This window comes from Mirounga angustirostris, unplaced genomic scaffold, assembly GCF_029215605.1.
Source record: "Mirounga angustirostris isolate CCGP_5_RB_7025 unplaced genomic scaffold, mMirAng1.0.hap1 SCAF_13, whole genome shotgun sequence".
Lineage (NCBI taxonomy): Eukaryota > Metazoa > Chordata > Mammalia > Carnivora > Phocidae > Mirounga > Mirounga angustirostris.
This window is the reverse complement of record NW_026991721.1, coordinates 9,322,051-9,344,659: the sequence shown is the minus strand read 5'-3', so window position 1 is coordinate 9,344,659 and position 22,609 is coordinate 9,322,051. Positions and strand designations below refer to the sequence as shown.

General features: G+C 43.4%; 1 protein-coding gene across 1 annotated transcript; it reads left to right on the top strand.

The window, feature by feature from the left end:
• Positions 1–223: 223 nt before the first annotated feature.
• On the top strand, positions 224–22,234 carry ASRGL1 (asparaginase and isoaspartyl peptidase 1). The gene is made up of 7 exons (XM_045893522.3): positions 224–383; positions 1,586–1,786; positions 9,939–10,081; positions 10,881–11,038; positions 19,621–19,739; positions 20,493–20,603; positions 21,043–22,234. The coding sequence occupies exons 2-7, from the start codon at positions 1,597–1,599 to the stop codon at positions 21,246–21,248; spliced, it is 927 nt and encodes a 308-aa protein (XP_045749478.1). The 5' UTR covers positions 224–383; positions 1,586–1,596; the 3' UTR covers positions 21,249–22,234.
• Positions 22,235–22,609: the final 375 nt, after the last annotated feature.

Sequence of the window (22,609 nt, the reverse complement as noted above, 5' to 3'; positions counted from 1 at the left end):
TTTCGCCACCAACACCAACACCCCGCCCCCAGCCTCATAAGGAGGAAGTGGAGGTTCCCCCTTTCACCAGGAAGCTCGGGTGAGTGGAGGGCCAGCATTGTCCCCGTGCCGGGAGCCAGCCTGCTGGGGTCGAGCCGGAGCGGAGACGCCCGCAAAGGCGAGAGATGCTGCGCGGCGGCCCCGGGTCGGGGCTTTACGGTAACTGAGCTGCGCGCCAGCCCCGCCCTCGTGCGCAAGCGCGAAGCCGTTGTCCGCGGAGCGGTTGCGAGCCCAGCGGTTCCCGGGACAGGCTCGCCCCGGCGCTGCACCGCGCAGGTTCGGAGGCCGGCCGGGCGGCTCGGCCCAGCCTGAAGCCCCGGCGTCTGCCTCCCGCGGCGTCCTCGGTAAGTCGACGGCGCCGCCGGAGCAGCTGCCGGAGACCGGGAAAGCGCCCTGCCCGGTGGTGGGGGACGGGGGCGGGGGGCGCCGACGAACTGGCACTGCCCAAGAATGTCAGGGCAGAGGGATTCCAGTGAGATGTGGCGCATCTCTTTTTGGGGGGCAGGGAGGGGGACCTGGACCTCTGCAGCGCGGGGTGACCCCCGAAGTCCGTGTCTGTGGCCCAGTCTGTCCCTACACGGCCTGGACGGGACGATCCCAAGGAGCCTAGATGCTGGGTGTCGCTGGCAAGTGCATGCGCAGTTCACACCAGAGCACCTGCCCCTCGGTCTGCAGCCCTCTGGGCCTGTTGGATAGGGCCTGTCTTAGCCCACCAGGAATTATCCTGAGGCCAGCGTTTCCTCCCACTGCAGTAGTGGATGAGGAGGTTGGAATTGTGGTTACCCTCAGACCCTCATACCCTTTTTCCTTGGGGCCTGTCTGGCGTTCATGATTCCCAGCTGTCTCCCATCCCTAAACTCTGACAGCCCCAGAATGGCTTCTGAGATGCTACTGAGATCTGGCTTTAGAGGATTTAGTCATTTTGCTTTGAAGCTGGATGGCCCCCAGCAGCCTGATTTCCTTCCCAGAGGCTCTACCAGTGTCCCGGACTATCCCTACATGGTCCAGTCCCCGGACCAATACCAGGAATCCTGGATGCCTAGTCAATGTGGTACCTGCCTTCAGATATCCAGGACTTACAGGCTTGGAAAAGGGACCATCCCAGGGGAAACCCAAGACCAGAAAGAGCCCAGGAGTAGGGCTCGAGCTCGGGCCCTGAAGGCAGTCCCCACCCCTTCCCAGCAAAGACTGTGGTTCTCTGGAAAACTGAGGCCAGATGGCAGCCGGTGGGGAGGGGGCACGGGCACTGGGCCCCGAAGCCCCACCCGAAGGCCCAAAGATGCCTGAGGTGGGGGTGGGAGAGAAACCAGGAATGTGCGAGGCCAGGGGGCACTCTGGGCATTTTGTGCAAAGTTCAAACGAAGCTGTCTCTGCCCTCCGCCCCCATCCCCTAGGTCTCAGGAAATTTCTTGAGGCTCTAAACCTTGCCTCCCTCCTGGGGTAGAAACTGGACCTAGTCTCCAGTGGAATCTCCCCCAGGAGATTATGCCCAGGGTGGTCTTCTTGGGCCTGTTCGAAGTGACAGTTTCATCTTCCTGATACTTAGGATCCGTCGATATGAATCCCGTCATCGTGGTCCATGGTGGCGGAGCCAGCAGTATCTCTAAGGACCGGAAAGAGCAGGTGCACCAGGGCATCATCAAAGCTGCTGAGGCAGGTTACAAAATCCTGACGGATGGAGGGAGTGCAGTTGACGCTGTGGAAGTTGCTGTGGCATTCCTGGAAGATCATCCTGAGTTCAACGCAGGTATATTTGCAGTGCAATTAGTAACTGATGCCAAATCAAGTTAAGCTTATCCCCCTACACAAACAGAATCTAAAGTGCCAATGAATCTGGTAAGCTTTTCAGTAAAATTTAATATGTTAAAAAGATTTAATTTTTCTCTTTTTACCTGTTGACCGGGTTACTGTAAGAATTTTTAAATCCATCAGTTCACCTTTTTTTCTTGAACTTGCTTCCGAGAATTCACATACCGAGAGGCTTTATTACATCTTTTTGTGCGGGTAGACTATATACTATAAAGTGCACCCAATTTTAAGTTTTGAAAAATATACACACCTGTGTAACCACACCACAAGATTTAAAACATTTCCATCGGGCGCCTGGGTGGCTCAGCCAGTTGTCTGCCTTCAGCTCAGGTCATGATCCCAGGGTGCTGGGATGGAGCCCCACATGGGGCTCCCAGCTCAGCGGGGAGCCAATGCTTCTGCTTCTCCCTCTTCCTCTGCCTGCCCCTCCCCCACCTGTGCTCTCTCTCTCTCTGTCAAATAAATAAATAAAATCCTTTTTAAAAAAACAAAATTAAAACATTTCCATCATACCCAGAAGTTCCTTCATGCCGCTTTGCATTTTAATCCACCCTCATCCTCACTACCAGGTATCCACTGCTCTTCTTCTGTCGTTATAGATTAATTTGCGTTCTCCAGAATTCCATATAAATGAAATCATGCGGAGTGTATTCTTTTGTGTTTGGCTTCCTCCTCTCAATTGATCCCTTTTTAGAGTAATTATCATTGTAACTACTCTGATTATCTCCTATGTATCAAGCAATGGTCTGAGAAATTTGCATGATTAACTCATTTAATCTGCATTATGAGTTAGGTATAATTCTTATGCTCACTGATTTTAAAATAGAGAACCGAGAATCTGGGGATTAAAATACTTCTTGGGATGATACCACCCACCTAACATCTGTCAGAGAAAAGAGTTTCAGGAAATCTGAACCAATTAGTCATGAAATACTGAGTATTTGTTCCAGCCCCTTGCTTCTGCTAAGCACTCTTTAACACTTATGCAAAATTTCATAAGTCAGGCTGACCATAGGATGAGGCCTAAGTGCATTGTTATGGCTGTTGGTTGAGCCAGAAGTTAGCAGACGCTCCCCCTTGCCAGCAGAAGGAATGGCCTGCTGTTTCAGTGGGAGACTTGTTCAATTACACGCCACTAGCAGTTTTGATCCTCTGGCTGACAAACACCCTCTTATTCACAAAGGACCTTGATTTGGAACAGGTCTTCTGGTCCCCCACCCTCTCTAAGCTACTGGGATCAGTCATCTGCCTGAACTGGGGAGTATGGATTCAGAACTGGAGTGGCTAGTTCTCGTCTTTGCTCTATACCAGAGCCTGGTAGAGTGACTCACTTCTTTTTTTTTTTTTTTTTTTTAAAGATTTTATTCATTTATTTGACAGAGAGAGACACAGCCAGAGAGGGAACACAAGCAGGGGGAGTGGGAGAGGGAGAAGCAGGCTCGCCGCAGAGCAGGGAGCCCAATGCAGCACTCGATCCCAGGATCCTGGGATCATGACCTGAGCCAAAGGCAGTCGCCCAACCAACTGAACCACCCAGGCACCCGAGTGACTCACTTCTAAGTGACTCGCTTCTACTGTGCCAGGCGTCTGCTCTGCAGCACATTGAGGGAGAAGAGTAGAATCACACAATCTGTAGCTTTTCGAGTCTGGATTCTTCATTTACCGTAATGCATTGGAGGGCCGTCCATGTCGACACAACTATTAATAGTCCGTCCATTTCTACTGTTAAGTAGCATTCCATTGTATGAATATAATACGTCTTGGTCATTTACCAACCAAAGGACATGGCCAATTTGGGGCCATTACAAATCACTGTTAACAATTGCATACAGGTTTTTGTGTGAACATAAGTTTTTCTTTCTCTTGGGTGAATACCACGGTGTGGGATTGCTGGTCATAGGGCAAGCATATATTTAACTTTACTTGAAATTGCCAAACTGTTTTCCACAGTGACTCCCACTTTCCCTTCCCACCAGCAGTGTATGAAGGTTCTAGTCACTCCATATCCTCACCAGCACTTGGTGTTGTCGGTATTTTGTATTTTAGCCATTCTAACAGGTGTGTGGTGGGATCTCATTCTAGTGTTAATTTGCTTTTCCCTAGCAGCAAATGTTTATTTTAATATCTTTTCAAGTATTTTGTCAATTTCTGTATTGTGTTTTTTATTATTATTACTGAGTTTTAAGAATTCTTCATATATTCTAGATGTTGGTCTTTTATCAGATATGTGATTTGCAAATATTTTCTTTTGGTCTGTAGCTTGTCTTTTCTTTCTCTTAACAGTGTCTTTCAAAGAACAAAAGTTCTTAATTTTGTAGGAATCCAATTTTTTAGTGCTTTTAGTGTCACAGCTTAAGAACTATCTGCCTAGGCTGGGGCATCTGGTGGCTCAGTCGGTTAAGCGTCTGCCTTCGGCTCAGGTCATGATCCCAGCGTCTGGGATCGAGCCCCGCATCGGGCTCCCTGCTCGGCAGGAAGCCTGCTTCTCCCTCTCCCACTCCCCCTGCTGTGTTCCCTCTCTCACTGTGTCTCTCTCTGTCAAATAAATAAATAAAATCTTAAAAAAAAAAAAAAATCAGGTAGTAAGAGTCTTGCAGCTCTTTGTGTGCATGTTTGTGTAACTGTTTTGGCTGTCTTAGTCCCCTTTGTCCTTCCCACCAATTTGAGAATCACCTTGTCAATTTCTACCAAAAAAAATCCTGCTAGAATTTTGATTAGGACTGTATTAACTCTATAGAGCAGTTTGGTGAATTGAAATCTGAGCAGTACTGAGCCTTTCCATCCAATACTTCCATTTGTTTAAATCTTTGATTTCTCTCATGAGTGTTTTGTAGTTTTTAGCATGCACTATCTTATACATATTTTGCTAGATGTATACTTAATTATTTTACGTCTTTTGATGCTATTGTAAATGTTACTTATTACGATTAGAGTTACGAACCTTTGTTGCGGATATAAAAATACAATTTATCTTTTTCATACTTGCCATCTGTAGGTCTTCTTTGGTAAGATGTCTGTTCGGGTCTTTGTCTCATTTTTTTGTTGTTGTTGTTGTTTTTTCTTTCTTTGTCTCATTTTTTAATCAGATTGTTTGTTTTCTTATTGTTGAGTTTTAAGAGTTCTTTGTATATTTTGAATAGCAGTCCCCTATCAGATGTGTCTTTTAATGAATACATTTTCCCAGTCTGTGGCTTATCTTCTCATTCTCTTGACAGTGTCTTTCATATGGCAGAAATTTTTTGTTTTAATGACGTCCAGCATAACAATTTTTTCTTTCATGCAGCATGCCTTTGGTGTGGTATCTAAAAAGCCAATCCCAAGGTCATCTGGATTTTCTCCTATGTTATCTTCTAGGAGTTTTATAGTTTTGCGTTTTACATTTAGGTGTGTGATCCATTTTGAGTTAATTCTATGAAGGGTGTATGGTCTGTGTCTAGATTTGGGTTTTTTTGCATATGGATGTCCAGTTGTTTGAGCCCTGTTTGTTGTAAAGACTGATCTTTGTTCCACTGGATTGCCTTTGTCTGAAGATTCTGAACCCAGTTCCAGTGCCTGTGTAGATTTTCCCACACCAAGCACTTTTCCTACACCAGCTGGTGTAGGAATTTAGCATCATTTAGCTACAATTTAGCTCATTTCTGACACTGTCTACATGGAGGTATCATCAGATTCCACAGGTGAGGGCGCCTGGGTGGCTCAGTCGCTTAAGCATCTGCCTTCAGCTCAGGTCATGATCCCAGGGTCCAGGGACCAAGTCCCGCATCAAGGTTCCTGCTCGGCAGGGAGTCTCCTTCTCCCTCTACCCCTCCCTCTGCTTATGCGTGTGTGCGCTCTCTCTCTTTTTCTCTCTCTCAAATAAATAAATAAAATCTTAAAAAAAAAAGACGCCACAGGTGAAGGGCTCAGTCCCACGAGACTACCCTCCACTTCAGATGCCAACTGTAAATCCAGGTTGTTACTTGTGCTTCTGACCTATTAATTAATTAATTAATTAAATCTTTTTTAAAAAAATATGTTGAATTTATAGTGGCACCTGGGTGGTACAGTTGGTTGAGCATCTGACTCTTGGTTTTGGCTCAGGTCTGATCTCAGGGTCCTGAGATCAAGCCCTTCTTCGGGCTCCATGCTCACCACAGAATCTGCTTGTGTTTCTCTTCCTCTCCCTCTGCTGCTCTCCCCTTGCTTGTGCTCTCTCACGCACGTGAGATCTCTCTCTAAATAAAATAAATCTTTTTTTTAAGATTTTATTTATTGATTTGAGAGTGTGCACAAGAGAGCAAGCACAAGCAGGGGGAGCAGCAGAGGGAGAGGGAGAAGCAGACTCCCCACACAGCAGGGAGCCTGACGTGGGGCTCAGTCCCAGGACCCTGAGATCATGAACCTGAGCCAAAGGCAGCCACTTAACCGACTGAGCCACCCAGGCGCCCCTAAGATAAATCTTTAAAAAAAAAAAAAATGTTGAATTTATTGGTTTAAGAGTTATTTATAATATACTTTATTTAATTTTTTTAATGTCTATAAGGTCTGTAGAGCGGTCCCATCTTTCATTCTTGATATTTGAATTTCTGTCTTTTTTTCTTGGTTGTCTAGCTAGAGTTTATCAAGTTTGGTTTGGGGGGAATTTTGGGGGGGGGGTTTTGTGTGTGTGTGTTTTCAAAGAACAGTAACTTTTGGTTTTAGGAGGGTTTTGTGGATTTTTTTATTGTTTTTTCTTTTACTGTTTTTCTCTTCTGAATTTCATTGATATATCTGTATTATTTCCTTTCTTCAACTTACTTTAGGAATAATTTACTATTATTTTTAGATCATTAATTTGAGACCTGTCTTTCCTAATACACGCATTTAGTACTTTAAATTTTCCTCTAAGCCCTGCTTTGATTGCATCCTACAAGTTTTCACATGTTGTCTTCTCATTTTCATTCTGTTCAAAACATGTTATAATTTCATTTGTGACTTCCTCATTGAACCATGGGTTATTTAGAAGTGCGATAATTTCCAAATATGTATGGATTTGCCAAATATCTCTCTGACTTTTATTTTAATTCTGTTACAATCGAAGGATATACTGTGTGATTTACATTCTTTTGAACTTTGTAAGGTTTGGGTTTTGGCCCAGAATATGGTCTCTCTTGGTAAATATCCAATTTGTATTTAAAAAGAATATGTACTCTGCTATTGTTGTATGGAAAGTTCTATAAATCTCAATAAGGTTGGGGCGCCTGGGTGGCTCAGTCGTTAAGCGTCTGCCTTCAGCTCAGGTCATGATCCCACAGTCCTGGGATCGAGCCCCGCATCAGGCTCCCTGCTCGACGGGAAGCCTGCTTCTCCCTCTCCCACTCCCTCTGCTTGTGTTCCCTCTTTCACTATGTCTCTCTCTGTCAAATAAATAAAACTTAAAAAAAAATAAATCTCAATAAGGTCAAGTTAGTAGATAATGTTGTTCAGATCTTCTATACCTTCATTTTCTGTCTATTTCTACTGATTAATGAGAGAGTGTTGAAATCTTTAATTTTATTTGTGAATTTCTCTATTTCTCCTTTGACTTCTATCAGTTTTGCTTCATATATTTAGAAATTGTTGTTAGGTACATAGATTGCTGTCTTCTGTGTGAACTGACCCCTTTATCATTATGTAATGTCATTATTATTTAACGTTCCTTGTTCTGAAGTCTACTTTGCCCGATGTTAATATAGCTGCTCCTGCTTTCATTTAATTCATTTTAGCATGGTATAACTTTTCCATTCTTTTATTTTTAACCTGTTTGTATCTTTATATTTAAAGTGGATTTCTTTTAGGTAGCACATAGTTGTATCTTACCTTTTTATACAATCTGACCATCTCTGCTTTTTATTGGGGTGTTGACGCCATTTACATTTAATGTGATTATTGATATGGTCAGCTATAAGTCTGTCATCTTGCTATTTGTCTTCTATTTGTCCAATCCATTCATTGTTTCTTTTTTCCTCTTTTTCTGTCATCTTTTGGGATAATTGAGTGTTGTTTATGATTCCTTCTTACCTCTTTTGTTGGCCTAGTACCTAGACTACTTCTTTTTAAGGGTTATTTTAGAGTTTATAGTATATATCTCTCACTTGCCACAGTTTACCTTTAAGTAATATTGTACTCCATGAATAACCTCAGAACCTTGTAATGGTATACTTGTTTCCCCTTTCCTAGCCTTTGTGCTATTGCTGTCATGTATTTTACTTCTGTGTATGTTATAAATTACCCAATACATTGTTACTATTTTTCCCTTAAACAGTTATATATGTATATACATACACACATATACATACATATTTTTTTTTTTTTGAGAGAGAGAGAGATTGAGTGTGAGGAGAGGGGCAAAGGGAGAGGGAGAGAGAGAATCTTTTTTTTTTTTTAAGATTTATTTATATGAGAGAGAGAGCAGGGGGAGGGGCAAAGGGAGAGGGAAAGGGAAAGAATCTCAAGCAGACCCTCCTGAGTATGGAGCCCTACGTGGGGTTTGAGCTCACGACCCTGAGATCATGACCTGAGCCAAAATCAAGAGTTGGACTTTTAACCAACTGAACCAGCCAGTCTCCCCTAAATGGTTATATTTTAAAGATATTGTTAAAATAAAGGGAAAAGGTATTTCTGCTTATCCATATACTAGCCATTTCCAGTGCTTTTCCTTCGTGTGGCTTATGACTGCGGTCCACTGTCCTTTTCATTCTTCCTGAGAGACTTCCTTTAACATTTCTTGTATTTCGCATCTGCTATTGGTGATTTCGTTCAGCTCTTGTGTATCTGAAAAAGGCTTTGTTTTCAGTGTTTGAAAGATACTTTCACTGTATATTGACCTCCGACTTGACAGGCTGTTTTTGTGTGTGTGTTTTGTTGTTGTTGTTTTTAACTTCAGGGCTTTAAAGACATTGCTCCACTGTCTTCTGGATTGTATCATTTCTGACAAGAAACATATTCTCATTGTTTCCTCTCTTCCTAATGCATGTCTCTCTGGCTACTTTTAAGATTTTCTGTCTCATTAGCACCAAGCTGTTTGATCATGATGTCCTTGCATGTAATTTTCTTCATGTTTCTTTTGCTTGGAGTTTATTGAGCTTCTCAGATCTGTAAATTTGTAGTTTTAATCAAATGTGAAAATTTATTATCCATTTTTCCTTAAATATTTTGTTGTCCCTCTTGTCTCACCTCTCCTTTTAGAGATTCCAATTACACATAGATTGGGTTGCTTGAAATTGTCCCTGAGCTCAATGATCTCTTTTACTTTTGGGTTTTTTATCCTTTTTTATTTTTCATTTTGGATAGTTTCTATTGCTACATCTTCATGTTCATTAATCTTTTCTGCTGCACTGTCTAACCTTGTTTTATTTTCTGTATGTTTTCCACTTAAGACTTTTTTTTTTCCATCTCTAGAAGTTCTGTTTGGGTCCTTTTTATGTTTTCCTCCATGTTCTGGTACATATAGAATATAGTTATAACAGCTGTTTTATTAACATCCTTGTCTACTAATTCTGTCATTTATGATCTGTTACTATTGAGTAAGGTTTTTTCCCTCCTTGTTATGGGTCATATTTTCTTGTTTCTTTGTGTGCCTGGAAGTTTCTTATTGGATACCAAACATTGTGAATTTTACCTTGTTAGATACTGGACAGTTTTATAATCCTTTAAATATTCTCAAGCTTTGTTCTTATCCCATTTTACAGATGAGGAAACAGGCCCAAAGAGGTGAAGCATAGCTAGCCTTACAGGCATTAGCTAGGCAAAAGAAGTTGGAGGAAGGGTGGTGGTGGTAAAGAGGGCAGCATGCACAAGGGGACAGAGCAATGGGAACTTATCGTACTTTCATGGAAACCTAATATTTCAGTAAAATGCAACCAGGGAGGAGGCGGGGAGGATACAGCTGGTAAAGGAGATCAGAAGCCAGATCGGGAAGTGTTTCATACTTTTTATTTTGTAGGTCATGGGATGCCAAGCCAGATGTGGGTTTCCAAACATGTTTCTCTGGCAGTGGAGTAGAGGATGAATTAAAGTCGGCAGCTTAGAGGAAACTTGGGAGCCATCTCGAAGTTCTTAATTCTTGCTTTTCAACTTCTCTTTGGCTTTAGGTTGTGGATCTGTCTTGAATGTAAATGGTGATGTTGAAATGGATGCCAGTATCATGAATGGAAAAGACCTGTCTGCAGGAGCTGTGTCTGCAGTCCGCTGTATAGCAAATCCCATTAAACTTGCACGGCTTGTTATGGAAAAGGTATGTGACAAAAGCATCCTTTTTGTAAGAAATTGTTACCACTGTACTCTAGCAACTAAAAGTGGTCTAACTGTAGGGAAATACTTGTGAGCACTGTTCTCCTAAAACCCTATAAAAGAACAGAAGCAATGCTACTTAAATTTCTCAAATAAGCCGAGACTCTGACTCTGTTGACAGTGGAATTTGACTAGTAATCCCTTGTCCAGTGATTACTTTGTTTTCATCTTGTCTTCTTGTATTTTCTTCAGTCTTCTCTCAACATGGATGACATAACAGATACAAATTGAACAGACCAACTGTTTAATAGTATGTGTAAAATAAAGATGAATTATGTTCTCTAAACTTAAGATCAGGGCGCCTGGGTGGCTCAGTCATTGGGCGTCTGCCTTCGGCTCAGGTCATGATCCCAGGGTCCTGGGATCGAGTCCCACATCGGGCTCCCTGCTCTGCAGGAGGCCTCCTTCTCTCTCTCCCACTCCTCCTGTTTGTGTTCCTGCTCTTGCTGTGTCTCTCTCTGTCAAATAAATAAATAAAATCTTTAAAATAAATAAATAAACAAACATAAGATCATACATAAGTACCTTTCTAGTAATATTCCATCACTTTGGGGGTTTTTTGAAAATACAAGATCTCAGAGTGCCAGGCTTTGTTCAACATTCGAGGAAAAGCAAGCCAGTGGAATCTGCATTTTTGAGGCTCTATACCCAGAGAGAGGTAATTATATCCACACAGAACAGTTAAAAAGATTTTTTAACTATTTCAAAAAACTAACCATGTTTCTGTTTCTTTCTGGCTCAAGACAGCTCACTGCTTTCTGACTGATCAAGGTGCAGCGAAATTTGCAGCAGTCATGGGGGTCCCCACGATTCCTAAAGAGCAGCTGGTGACAGAAAGAAACATAAAACGTCTGGAAAAAGAGAAGCATGAGAAAGGTGCTCTGAAGTTAGACTGTCAACAGTAAGTGTCTTCTGTGCCTCGCAGTTTGGGGACTTACTCAGGCGTGGAAGTGTGACAAATATCTGATTACCTACATTTCTTAAATAAGTCAAGAATCACTTGGTAGTTTCCATTTTTGTACAAAATAATTGACACTACATCATGGAAAAACTGCTCTTTTGATTCTTACATTTAGCCTCATTTATTACTCCTATAATAACAACTCAGATTTGGCCAAGAGTTCCTTCTCCAATCATAGAGTGCCTTGTGTTAGTGGATTAACTGTCAGATGTCTCTTGATCAGTTTGTTATCTTAAAAGCAGACAAAACAGGTTGTCTGTGACCTAGTGAACCCTCTGAAGTTACTTGAGCCTGCTGTCCTAGTACAGAGGAATCAGAACAGTTCTTATAAGTTTGAATTAATCATTTGTTCTGAATTACGATTTTCTGTGTTACAGAGTTCAAAATCCCAAAGAAAAGCCCCCTTATTCAAAGCAAAATTTGAAAAATAGAATTTAGATATGGCCTGGGAGTTTATTGGAATATAATCTATTATATATAATTGGAATATAATCTATTATATTATATATTATATTGGAATATATATATATATATAATATAATATATAATATATTATATTGGAATATAATATAATAATAATATATTATATTGGAATATAATCTATTAACTCTGCATACTCTTTAAGATTTGTCATTTTTAACCAGCAGTATACTTTAATATCACCTAGGGAGCTTTTTCAAACTATTGTCTGGTCCTCTTCTTAAAGAATCTAATTTAATAGATTTAATTTAATAATTTAATCTAATTTAATAGATCTGAGGTGAAGAGGCCAGGCAGGTGTATCAGGAAAAAGTTGCCCAGGTAATTCTGATGTGTCCCCAGCTTAAGAATCTGTTTCACAAAATTGGCCATGTACTGGTACTTCTGATAACCTTACCAAGTGTGCTATTGTACCTGTAGGCTAGAGTCACCAGAATGGGGCTGCTTTATCGATGGTTCTTGGGTCTTTTAACAGATGTTGTCACATCGCTTTCCAAAAATTCTGGAACAGCACAGATCTCGACCAGCCAGTATTACCCTTAGATATAAGCGAGAGGGGCTCCGTCCTGGGTCCTGCACTTCAGAGGACCCCCCATATCACAAACACACAAAACAGTTGGCTTATTACAGACACCTGGGGCACCTCTGTCACTCAGCAGTGGCATAGTAGGACCCATAACCCTCATCATCCACTCTTGTGATTAACACCATTCAGCCCCCAGGGAAATGCTTCTCTGCATCTCTTGCTCTATGTCTTGGAAGCGAAGGCCACCTAAATCTAAAGATTTGTGGATTGTGCTACTGCTGATATCGGAAATGGACACTGCTTCGGAGTGGGGGGAAGAATTGAACAGCAGAAGGACTTAGGTAAGAGACAAAGACAAATTAATTACTTGTCAAATGAATTCTTACGTAACAAAGTAGTTGTTTCCCAGTAGTGCCAGGTATCCATTTTCTTGCCTCCTTACATGTTCTGTGCTGTGGTTCTGGCGGGATTCATGGATTAGTACAATATCTGCAAGACTTGCACATGAGGACTGATGCCCATTACTCTTAAAAGTGTATATATGTAGGTCTAGACCAGCACTGTCCAACAGAAAGACAAGAGCTGCATATGGATTTAAAATTTTCTAGTAGCCACATTAAAAATGTAAAAAGAGACAGGTAGGGGTGCCTGGGTGGCTCAGTCAGTTAAGCGTCTGACTCTTGATTTTGGCTCAGGTCATGATCTCATGCTCATGAGATCGAGGCCCACGTCAGGCTCCATGCTCAGTGCAGAGTCCGCTTGAGATTCTCTCCCTCTGCCCCTCCCCACCCCCACTCACACACTGTCTCTCTCTCTCTCAAAAAAAAAAATATATATACATATATATATATATATACACACACACATATATACACACACACATGTGAAATTAATATATTTCACCCAGTACATCTAAAATTTTATCACTTCAGCAGGTAATCAATATAAGAAATTACTTGAGATATTTTACATTCTTGTTTCACACTAAATCTTCAAACTCTGACCCATATGCTATGCTTGTAGCATACCTCCACCACCCTCCCAGGGGGGTTGCCCACGCTTCCTGTGGCCAGTGGTGCAGGTAGCTCATGTCCGCCCTACTGGACAGTGTGGGTCTAGACAGAACCTGCGTGAAGAACCAGCTCTTTATGTTGGCAACTAAATGGACACTGAATGTTAGTTAGGATTGGTTTTGTTTGTTAAGATATGTTAAAATTTTTAGCTTTTAAGGAATTTTATTTTAAGATGTTATATTCACTAATTATAATTCATGTTTTGACTTTAATATTAATAGATAATTTGGTATATTTTAGGAAAACACAACTTTTTAAAGTTATATCTGTAACTCATTTATATTTATTCAGTTATATTTGCTCTTCATTTTTTTATGAAAATATATCCTAATTTTGTGCACTTTCAAGACGATTACATCTTTTTAATCCCTAGATTATTGAAAATGCATGTTAAGTCAAGATTTTGATAGAAAAAGAATACAAAAGTGGAGCTCACAAAAGAAAACAGAAAGCTGAGAGGAAAAAAGAAGGAAAATAATCTTCCAGGACATAGCCTACGCACATTTTAGAAAACAAAACAGTAAAGTAAGCAGTCTTCTTCCAGGAAGATCCACCTAACGTTCACAAGCAGGACATTCCAAATTCTTGGTCCAATGAAGATTTAATTACCTGTCAGAACAGTGAAAATTAGTAAGAATATTATTCTTGCCACAACCTCAATTTGAACAGTTCCAATGAAATCCCCGCGATTTCCCGTTCTTTACTACAGGAAGAGTTAATTGCTCATCATGAAGAATCACACACCAAAAGGACACGTGCAGTCGGTAGGATTGGGGGAACAGGCAGTTGATAACAGCGGAAAAAGAAAAAGATGATATGAAACAGGGATGTAATGTTCTTGAAAGAATAATACAGTGTGTCCGGTATTTAGCCAGGCCTAATGAGGCTTTTCATGGCACTCCATCATCAGCACCGTGTTTACAAAACACAGTGGGACATTTCTAGGCTTAATAAAAATTATTTCAAAATTCAATAATACATGTAATTAAGACAAAAATAATGAAACTAATAATCACTATCTAGCATAGAGAATTTAGACAGATTAATTTAGTGGGTAATAAGCAAGAGATGAAATCAAATACATAAAATGTTTTTAACAAAATATTCAGTTCAACTAGAAGGTACCATGGTCAGAAGACATGTCAAGCAACTAACATTTATTATATGTATGGCTGTACTACCCTGAGAAGAAAAATAAAGTCTGACTCACCTGCTTTTTGAAGTAAGTGTTTTGAATTTAGAGAAGTGGGGACAACTTTTCATCTTAGGCATGAATTTAAAAGACTGTCGAAGGCAATGAGGCACCTGGGTAGCTCAGTCAGTTAAGCGACCAACTCTTGATTTTGACTCAGGTCATGATCTCAGGGCTGTGAGATCAAGCCCCTTGTCAGGCTCCATGCTCAGTGCAGAATCTGCTTGAGACTCTCTCTCTGCCCCTCCCCCTACCCTGCTTGCACACGCACACTTTCTCTTTCTCTCAAATAAAGCTAAAAAAAATAAAATAGGGTGCCTGGGTGGCTCAGTTGGTTAAGCGGCTGCCTTCGGCTCAGGTCATGATCCTAGAGTCCCTGGATCGAGTCCCGCATCGGGCTCCCTGCTCGGCAGGGAGCCTGCTTCTCCCTCTGACCCTCCCCCCTCTCGTGAGCTCTCTGTCTCTCTCATTCTCTCTGTCTCAAATAAATAAATAAAATCTTTAAAAAAAAATAAAAAATAAAATAAAAGACTGTCAAAGGCAAGCCTGTGATAATGGAGTGAACGTGGTTGGTAAATAGAAGATACATAAGCATGAAGTTTGGCCAAGAGTCCAAAAGTATTCCATTTGACACAGTTTGAATCTGTTTCTAGGAGCTGTGCCCCCGCTGTGTGGCAGTAGAGGGTCCAATGGGGGATTCTCTAGATAGGCCCCAAATGGAACAGCGTGTTCAAACTCCTGTCTGACCTTAGAGCAAATCTCAGACAGATGGTGGGAATGACCAACTCAGTGCTATTAAAGTAATTACATTGAATTTAGATAAAGAATTCCATGAAACCACAGAAGATTCTCAAAGAGTGAATTATGGACTTTGACAGTGAAATTAATTTTGAATTGATGCTACCTACAGTCCCTTAGTGTGAATTGTTAATTTCTATTGATAAGCTTAGTAAAAGCTTTAAAAATATATTTTTGGCTATTTCACTTTTAAAAGGATTGAAAATATATTAAGTTTAGAGAAACAAAATCATACTGCATGTGAAATGTGCAAGAAGAATAGCATTTCAGGGCCATGAGATTTGAGCCCCACGTGGGGTTCCACACTGGGTGTGGAGCCTACTGGCATTCTCCCTCTCCCTCTGTCCCTCCCCTCCGCTTGCGCTCTCTCGCACTCTCTCTCTCAAAGAAAGAAAAGAAGGAAGGAAGAAAGAAAAGAAAATTCCAGTAAAATAAAAGGAACCTGAAAGAAGGCAACAAAAATTCTTGCCTAACTTGAAGGAGAAGATTCATGTACAAATAATCCCCAGATCAGCTCCCGTAGAGGCTGTCTGTCTGTCATATATCAGAGCATAGTGCCATTTGAAGAGAGACTTGCAGAAAATCAAACAACACAACCGCTACTTTCAGTCTTCTTTGTAATACGCCAGCCGTGAAATGTGAAAGAGCTGAAGATACTCTGCTGGATCTGGGTGCTGCCGAAGAGATGGTATAAATGGCTACAGGGAGCGATCGTGACTTGTAGGATCAAGTTAAAGTATGTAATAGTGTCTTCCGTTACAAAAATGTATCCCGCGGTGCTGGTAGCATCTGAGTGTGGTAATGTTCAAATCAAGAGTTCTTTCCAAATCTAAGGATTGCCTTAAGAAATCTGTTGAACATTCCAGTTGCTGCTGCCTCAGCAGAGGGAAGCTTCTCCAAATTAAAATTAATAAAAAACCTGCTAAGAACTACACGGACTCAAAAAGATCTGTCTTATGTGGCAGTTTGTCAAGAGAACACATGTTGTATGGACCTACGATTAAAAGAGCATACTGCTTCCTGAGATGAAAGCAGGAAAATCAACCTTGTGGAGTAAACACTTAATAATTTATAAGGTGGGTGGGTGGGTGGGTGGGTGTGGGTGTGTGTGTGTTTGTTTCCAGCCATCAATAGCTGATCCACAAAGGACCCAGATGGGCACAATAATAATTAAGTTGTCATTGGTAGTTTGTCCACTTTCGGGCATGTAAAAACCGTGGCTTTACAATATTTATTTAAAGACATATTCATCACTCTAAGAGAAAAGAACGTATCTACAGCTTCTCAAAAGTAAATAGATGGCGTATGGGCCGCCATTTATATTTGCAGCTTGCCTCCACGCCTTACGAGTGTTGGGGGTGGGCCTGCCCCCAGCAGAGCCTGGGAGTGCCTGCCCTCATCTGACGTGAGGAGGGAAAGGCTGTCACTCTAAGTTGTATTCCCTGGCTGTCAACAAGTTTGAGCATTTGGCGTTTGTTGGTGGGCCATTTGTTTCTATGAATTTGCCTATTTTTGTCCTATGATCATTTTTGCTCTTTCATTGTTATGTCCCTTCTTCTCAGTCTTAAGGCTGTCTGCTCTGTTTAAAAAAAAATCCCAAATCTGTTGTTTTTAGTCTTGCTTTTACTTTGCTTATGGTATTTTTGCCATACACAGGTTTTTACTTTTTTATAATCAAATACTCAGTCTACCTCTCTTGTATAGCTTGTAGGACTAGAAACGTAGAAGGTGCTCCCCCCCCCCCCCGAGACATCTGTAGTCACCTAGATTTTCCTGAAGAATTTTGTTTTATGTTTTATATTCAGGCCTTGAACTCTCTGGAGTTGATTTTTTTTTTTTTAAGATTTTATTTATTTATTTGATGGAGACAGACACAGTGAGAGAGAGAACACAAGCAGGGGGAGTGGGAGAGGGAGAAGCAGGCTTCCTGCGGAGCAGGGAGCCCCATGCGGGGCTCGATCCCAGGACCCTGGGATCATGACCTGAGCCGAAGACAGACGCCTAACGACTGAGCCACCCAGGCACCCCTCTGGAGTTGATTTTTGTGAATGCTGGAAGATAGGGTTTTCTGCCAAACAGGATGCCAAATTTCTCTTTCTAGCCCCCCTGAATGCCGGCCCATTTCTAGCTGCAATTTGCTCTCTCCATGTGATGCCCAACAGGTACCTCAAGCTTGTGTCCAAAACGGAACCCCGGATTTCCCCACCAGCCTTGCTCCACACCCACCAACAAAACCAAAAAACAACAAAAAACCTATTCCTGGGTGGCTCAGTCGTTAAGCGTCTGCCTTTGGTGCAGGTCATGATCTCAGGGTCCTGGGATCGAGCCCCACATCAGGCTCCCTGCTTGTCCAGAAGCCTGCTTCTCCCTCTCCCACTCCCCTGCTTGTGTTCCCTCTCACGCTGTCTCTCTCTCTGAAATAAATAAATAAAATCTTAAAAAAAAAAAAACCTATTCTAATAGTCTACATTTCAATGAATGGTTCCTGTACCTTTTCCATTCTGGAAACCAAAGCCTTAGAGCCGCCCATAATCTCTCTCATACCCAGCTCCCCTACAGTCTGTCAGCTCTGCTTTCAGAATGTCCCAAGCCGAGGCCACTTTTTTTTGTCCCAGGAGCACCCTAACGGAGGCCAGCGACTCTTCAAGCCTCCTGACCAGTCTCTAGTTCTACTCTTGTCTCCCTCGGTCAACACACATTTGCCAGAATGATTATTCTAAGAGAAACTTTTTGTACACGTATGGCATACATACAGGAGTGCACAAGTCTTATGTTGCCTCTGATGAATTTTCACAGAGTGGACCCATATAGCCAGCCCCCAGGTGGGGAAATCGCTCATCGCCCGATGCTCCCCACCATGCTCCCTTCCATTCCCAGCCCTGCCGTAAAGGCAACCACTTACCTGGCTTCTAACACTGTAGACGACTATTGCCAGTTTTCGAACTTTATTTAAGTGGAAACATAGTATGTGCTTTATTTGGTGCCTTCTTCCCTCATTATATTTCTGAGATCCGTCCATGTGCCGCATACCGCAGTAGCTCATTTTCACGGCAATAGACGATTCTGTTCCATGACTGTATCTCAGTCCACCTACTCTGCCTTTGGTGGACATTTATGTCACTTTGTTTTCTGTTATTACAAACAGTCCTGCTGTGAACATTTTGGTATATGTTTTTTGGTGAACGTAGCTCTGCATTCCTGTTGGAAGAATGCAGAAATGTAGGAGTGTGACTGCCAAGTCAGCGTTGGTAGATTCTGCCAGATGGTTTTCCAAAGGAATACCGAGTCATCTTCATTTTAGCCATCCTGGTGGATGGGTGTAGGGTAAGAATGATATTTTTAAAACAACTCATCTAGTGACACATCTTGGCTCAGGTTCTGCAGTGTCTTCCCATCTCACTCAGGACCTATACGTCAGAGGACCATATGATTTAGTGTTCAAATCAGAACTTGACTTTGAGAGTGAAAGGGGAACTGTTACATGGGGATAAATCAGGACTGTCCTGGGTCACCAGGGTGTACAGCACCCCCACCCGTCAGAGCCTCCATGGTCTGGCTGCTGGCCGTCCCCTGACCCCCCACCCTCTCTCCCTTGCTTTATTCTCTGCAACCACAGTGACCTCCAAATTCCATGAGCTTCACAACCACGTTCCAGCTTCCCAGCAAACTGTGCGGGCTGCCCTCACCTTCAGCGAGGCCCCGTATAAAGCCCTCTCCCTGCTGCTGGAGTCACCATTTTTACTGTTGTTCCGTAAAACAAATTTTTATCGCCCTGTTGCCCTCTGCCCCCAAATGCAAGCTGCACAGAAGGGACTTTGTCCGTTCACTGCTGTGCCCGGCACTTACCATGTGCCTCAAATATAGTTCATCATAGAATCTGGGTGGTGGTTATTATAGCTGCTGTACAATTTCTTCCAGTTCTTTTACTTGAAAATATATGTTAGGGAAAACAATAGCTTATTTCATCTTTACAGAAAGCCCTGGGAAACAGGCAAAGTGGGGTGTGACAGGCAGCATTGGCATCACCTGGGAGGTTGTGAGAAATGCAGGGTCTTGGGTCCCACCCTGTACCCACCAACTCAGGATCTCTGGGGTGGGCCCGGGGATCCAAGGGATTTGTATGCACACAACGTTTGAAATGCACTCAATCATTTTTACCCCCGTTTTATAGGTGGGGAGAATGAGGCACAGAGAAGAAAACTTTAAGTCCCACAGCTAGAGGACAGTGGTACTGGGATGGGATGTGCTCTTAAAGCTGAGGTCTAAAGGAATGTCTGGCAATCTGTCTGACCTGCAGAATAAAAAGCTAATGTGAGGCGTGAGTGTTAGAATGGAAGCGTGTCCCATTTGCCATTAGCATCTAACGCGGGGATTTAAGTGCTGTTCAGCTACGATGTTACTTGTGACAGTGTCTCTCGTCTCAGTCTGTCACTTTTCTCTTTATTCTTGGCAGAGACTTGGGAACCGTGGGTGCCGTTGCCTTGGACTGCAAAGGAAACGTAGCCTATGCAACCTCGACGGGCGGCATCGTTAATAAAATGGTCGGCCGCGTTGGGGACACCCCGTGCATAGGTAGGCCCCATGGCTGGCTGCTGCCCCGCCCCTTCCGCTGCCATGCACCTGTTGCCCTCTCCTCTTCACTCCCCGCCTCTTCCGGCCGCTCCGGGAGCCTGGGGGGCGCGGGGGGGGGGGGGTGGCACCACCTAGAGAGGGCGCCTGTAAGCAGCAGGCGCGAGGCTTTTCCGAGGCAGGTGGCTCCCGTGATGACTTGGGGAGGCTCAGGGGGCCCCCAGCGAGCCCCCAAGGGTCTCTTTCTTCTCTCTAGTCCCAGCTTCAGGATCTGCAGACTTAGCCCCGAAGAGTTACATACACAAAGCCTCTTCCCAGGCATGGGCCCAAATTAACAAACAGAAAAAGCTGAGAATATAGGTTGGCAGCTACTAGATTTGAGTGGCACGAAAGCGACGCGGTGCTGCTACAAGTGGAAACATTTGTGTTGACACTGAAGTAGGTCCTCTGGCTCCCGGGCGTGGGTCAGTGGCGGGGCTGGGACTGGCTACATGGGCTTCGCAAAGGAGGAGCGGTCCTGGAGGAGCTGCTCCGTGAGAGCTCGGCCAAGCCCCCCCGCCCCAACCACCACTGATTTCAGGGTCATCACCTGGCACGCACTACTCCACCTCTGCATCTCAAGGTCACAGCTGCTGACCTTTGTTCACACTTTGGCACTCTTTGGGATTTAACATTTATGTAGCATTAGACTTGATACATGTTTGCATTTCTTCACCGTTGCTGCTCAGTCAGAACCAGTCCACCTTTTTTGAGCAGGATCTGGAGGTTATGCTGACAACGACGTTGGCGCCATTTCAACAACGGGGCATGGGGAGAGCATCCTGAAGGTGAATCTGGCCAGACTGACTCTCTTCCACGTAGAACAAGGTACACAGAACAAGTTCATACTGTCTGAAGACAAGTGAATGGAAGCTCTTTATAAATAGGCTGTAAAGTATATGAAACCCTTTCTCATTTGCTTCAGATGTTCTTTTCAGGTTAACGCTCCTTTGACTTCTTCCCACCTCCTGTTAGGATCTGGAAAGAAGTGCACTTAGGCTATTGTCCATGTTGGACATCTCGGGGGCAGTAGAGAGACTTTGAGCCTGGGTGTGGGAGAGAAAGCAGCTCTGCTCAGGCTGATGCGAGGCATCATCTCGTGCAAAGAGGGCCTTTTATGGTGAGGATCCTTCTCTGAAGCGTTCATAGAAATCATTTGCCCAAAGTCTTTGTTAACTCACTTGGGTTGTTCATACTGCAACTGATTTTCCCATCATATTCGTTTCATTATAATATGTGTTTTTTCTCAACCTTTCCTCGTTTTCAGGAAAGACATTGGAAGAGGCAGCCAACATGTCATTGGGTTATATGAAGTCAAAGCTGAAGGGTTTAGGCGGCGTCATCTTGGTCAGCAAAGCAGGAGACTGGGCAGTGAAGTGGACCTCCACCTCCATGCCCTGGGCAGCCGCCAAGGATGGCAAGCTGCACTCTGGAATCGATCTCGACGAGACCAGTATCACTGACCTGCCCTAGGACCCTGAAGATTGTGTTCTAGATGCTAGCTTGGAGGGAAAGTCCAGTTTCCTGGTGTGGAGACTTGGCTTAATCAATTAGATCTAGAAATGGAAAATTCTGCAGTCTGTCACTCGTTTTGTCGCCTTGATCAATGAGTATCTGAGTGTTTGGTTGAGGGGAGGATCTGAAGTGCCGAGAGAAACGCTATTAAGGTCAAAATAAGACCAGTGCAGATGACCAGGTCCTGAGTCTTTCTTATGAGTCGTCCCCAGTGTCTTAGATTAGAAAGAAGAAATGACGATCTGAACAGGACAACAGCCACTTCGGTGCAGGGAGTGCCATCTGGGATCAGGAGACCTGCAGCAGAGACAAAAGGGGCAGGCTCGAAAGGTGGGGGGACCCAGACCAACACCTCCCGGGGCTCTCTCTTGTGGAGTTCACGTTAAGTCCGAAGAATGTCAGGGAAAAGAACCCATGAGAGGAGAAGCTGATTTTTCTAAGAAGGTTCAGATCTCCTCTGACTTACTGATGTGGACATGTTTCCAGATACTTTAGAAGTAGCCTCTGATAACCCATAGTCCCCAGTCTGGAGGTGAAGGGTCTAATGGAGACTGCAGAGCTCCCACCTGAGTCTGCTGGCGTAGCATTTTCCCACCAGCTTCCGCCTACTGCAGGCCCTCCTGGTGCTCATGCCGAGTAAGGGGGCTCATGATCTCTCCGTCCCTACTATAACTAGCGCGCCCATCCCGTGGGGATGCACTGTGATCTACTGCACCCTCCCGATGTCCAGGGCTGTGGGCCCCCCCGACTGCAGGGGGCATGTGTACAACATGGTCAGCATCATGAAAAAAAGTCATTTCCTTGGTGGAAACTATTCCTATTCATCTCGCTTTACACTGGAAATGGTATTTCTGCTGTGACAATTTTTTAGTCTGTCAGGTCTTACCTTCTCACTGGAAAGAAATTGCTTAACTTTAAATTCCATGTGCCACTAATAAAATTTATTTTGAAAGAATAACAGTGTGGTTAGGAGTCACTGTTGACCAAGACCAGAATGTCCACAAGCTCCCATTGTTTCTGTCAGTTCAGACAGGTGTACTAACTCAAGAGGACTTTCAAGAGGAGGGTGGTACGGGGATGTGTCAGTTACATCCTGCCTCGTGGAGTATATTGGAGAGTTTTTCAGCGGAATGGAGCTTTTTCTCAATGGATTAAGGGAGAAACCAGACCACTATTTGCAAGGATCAGCAGGGCGAATGAGCAACATTCTTGCAGTTTGCCAGCCACCTCCTTCCAGATCCCTGCCCATGACCTTCCGGGGCCGGCCAGCTGCTCCGAACCACGGAGGGGGAGGTGGCACTCGGAGGCACAACTGAGTC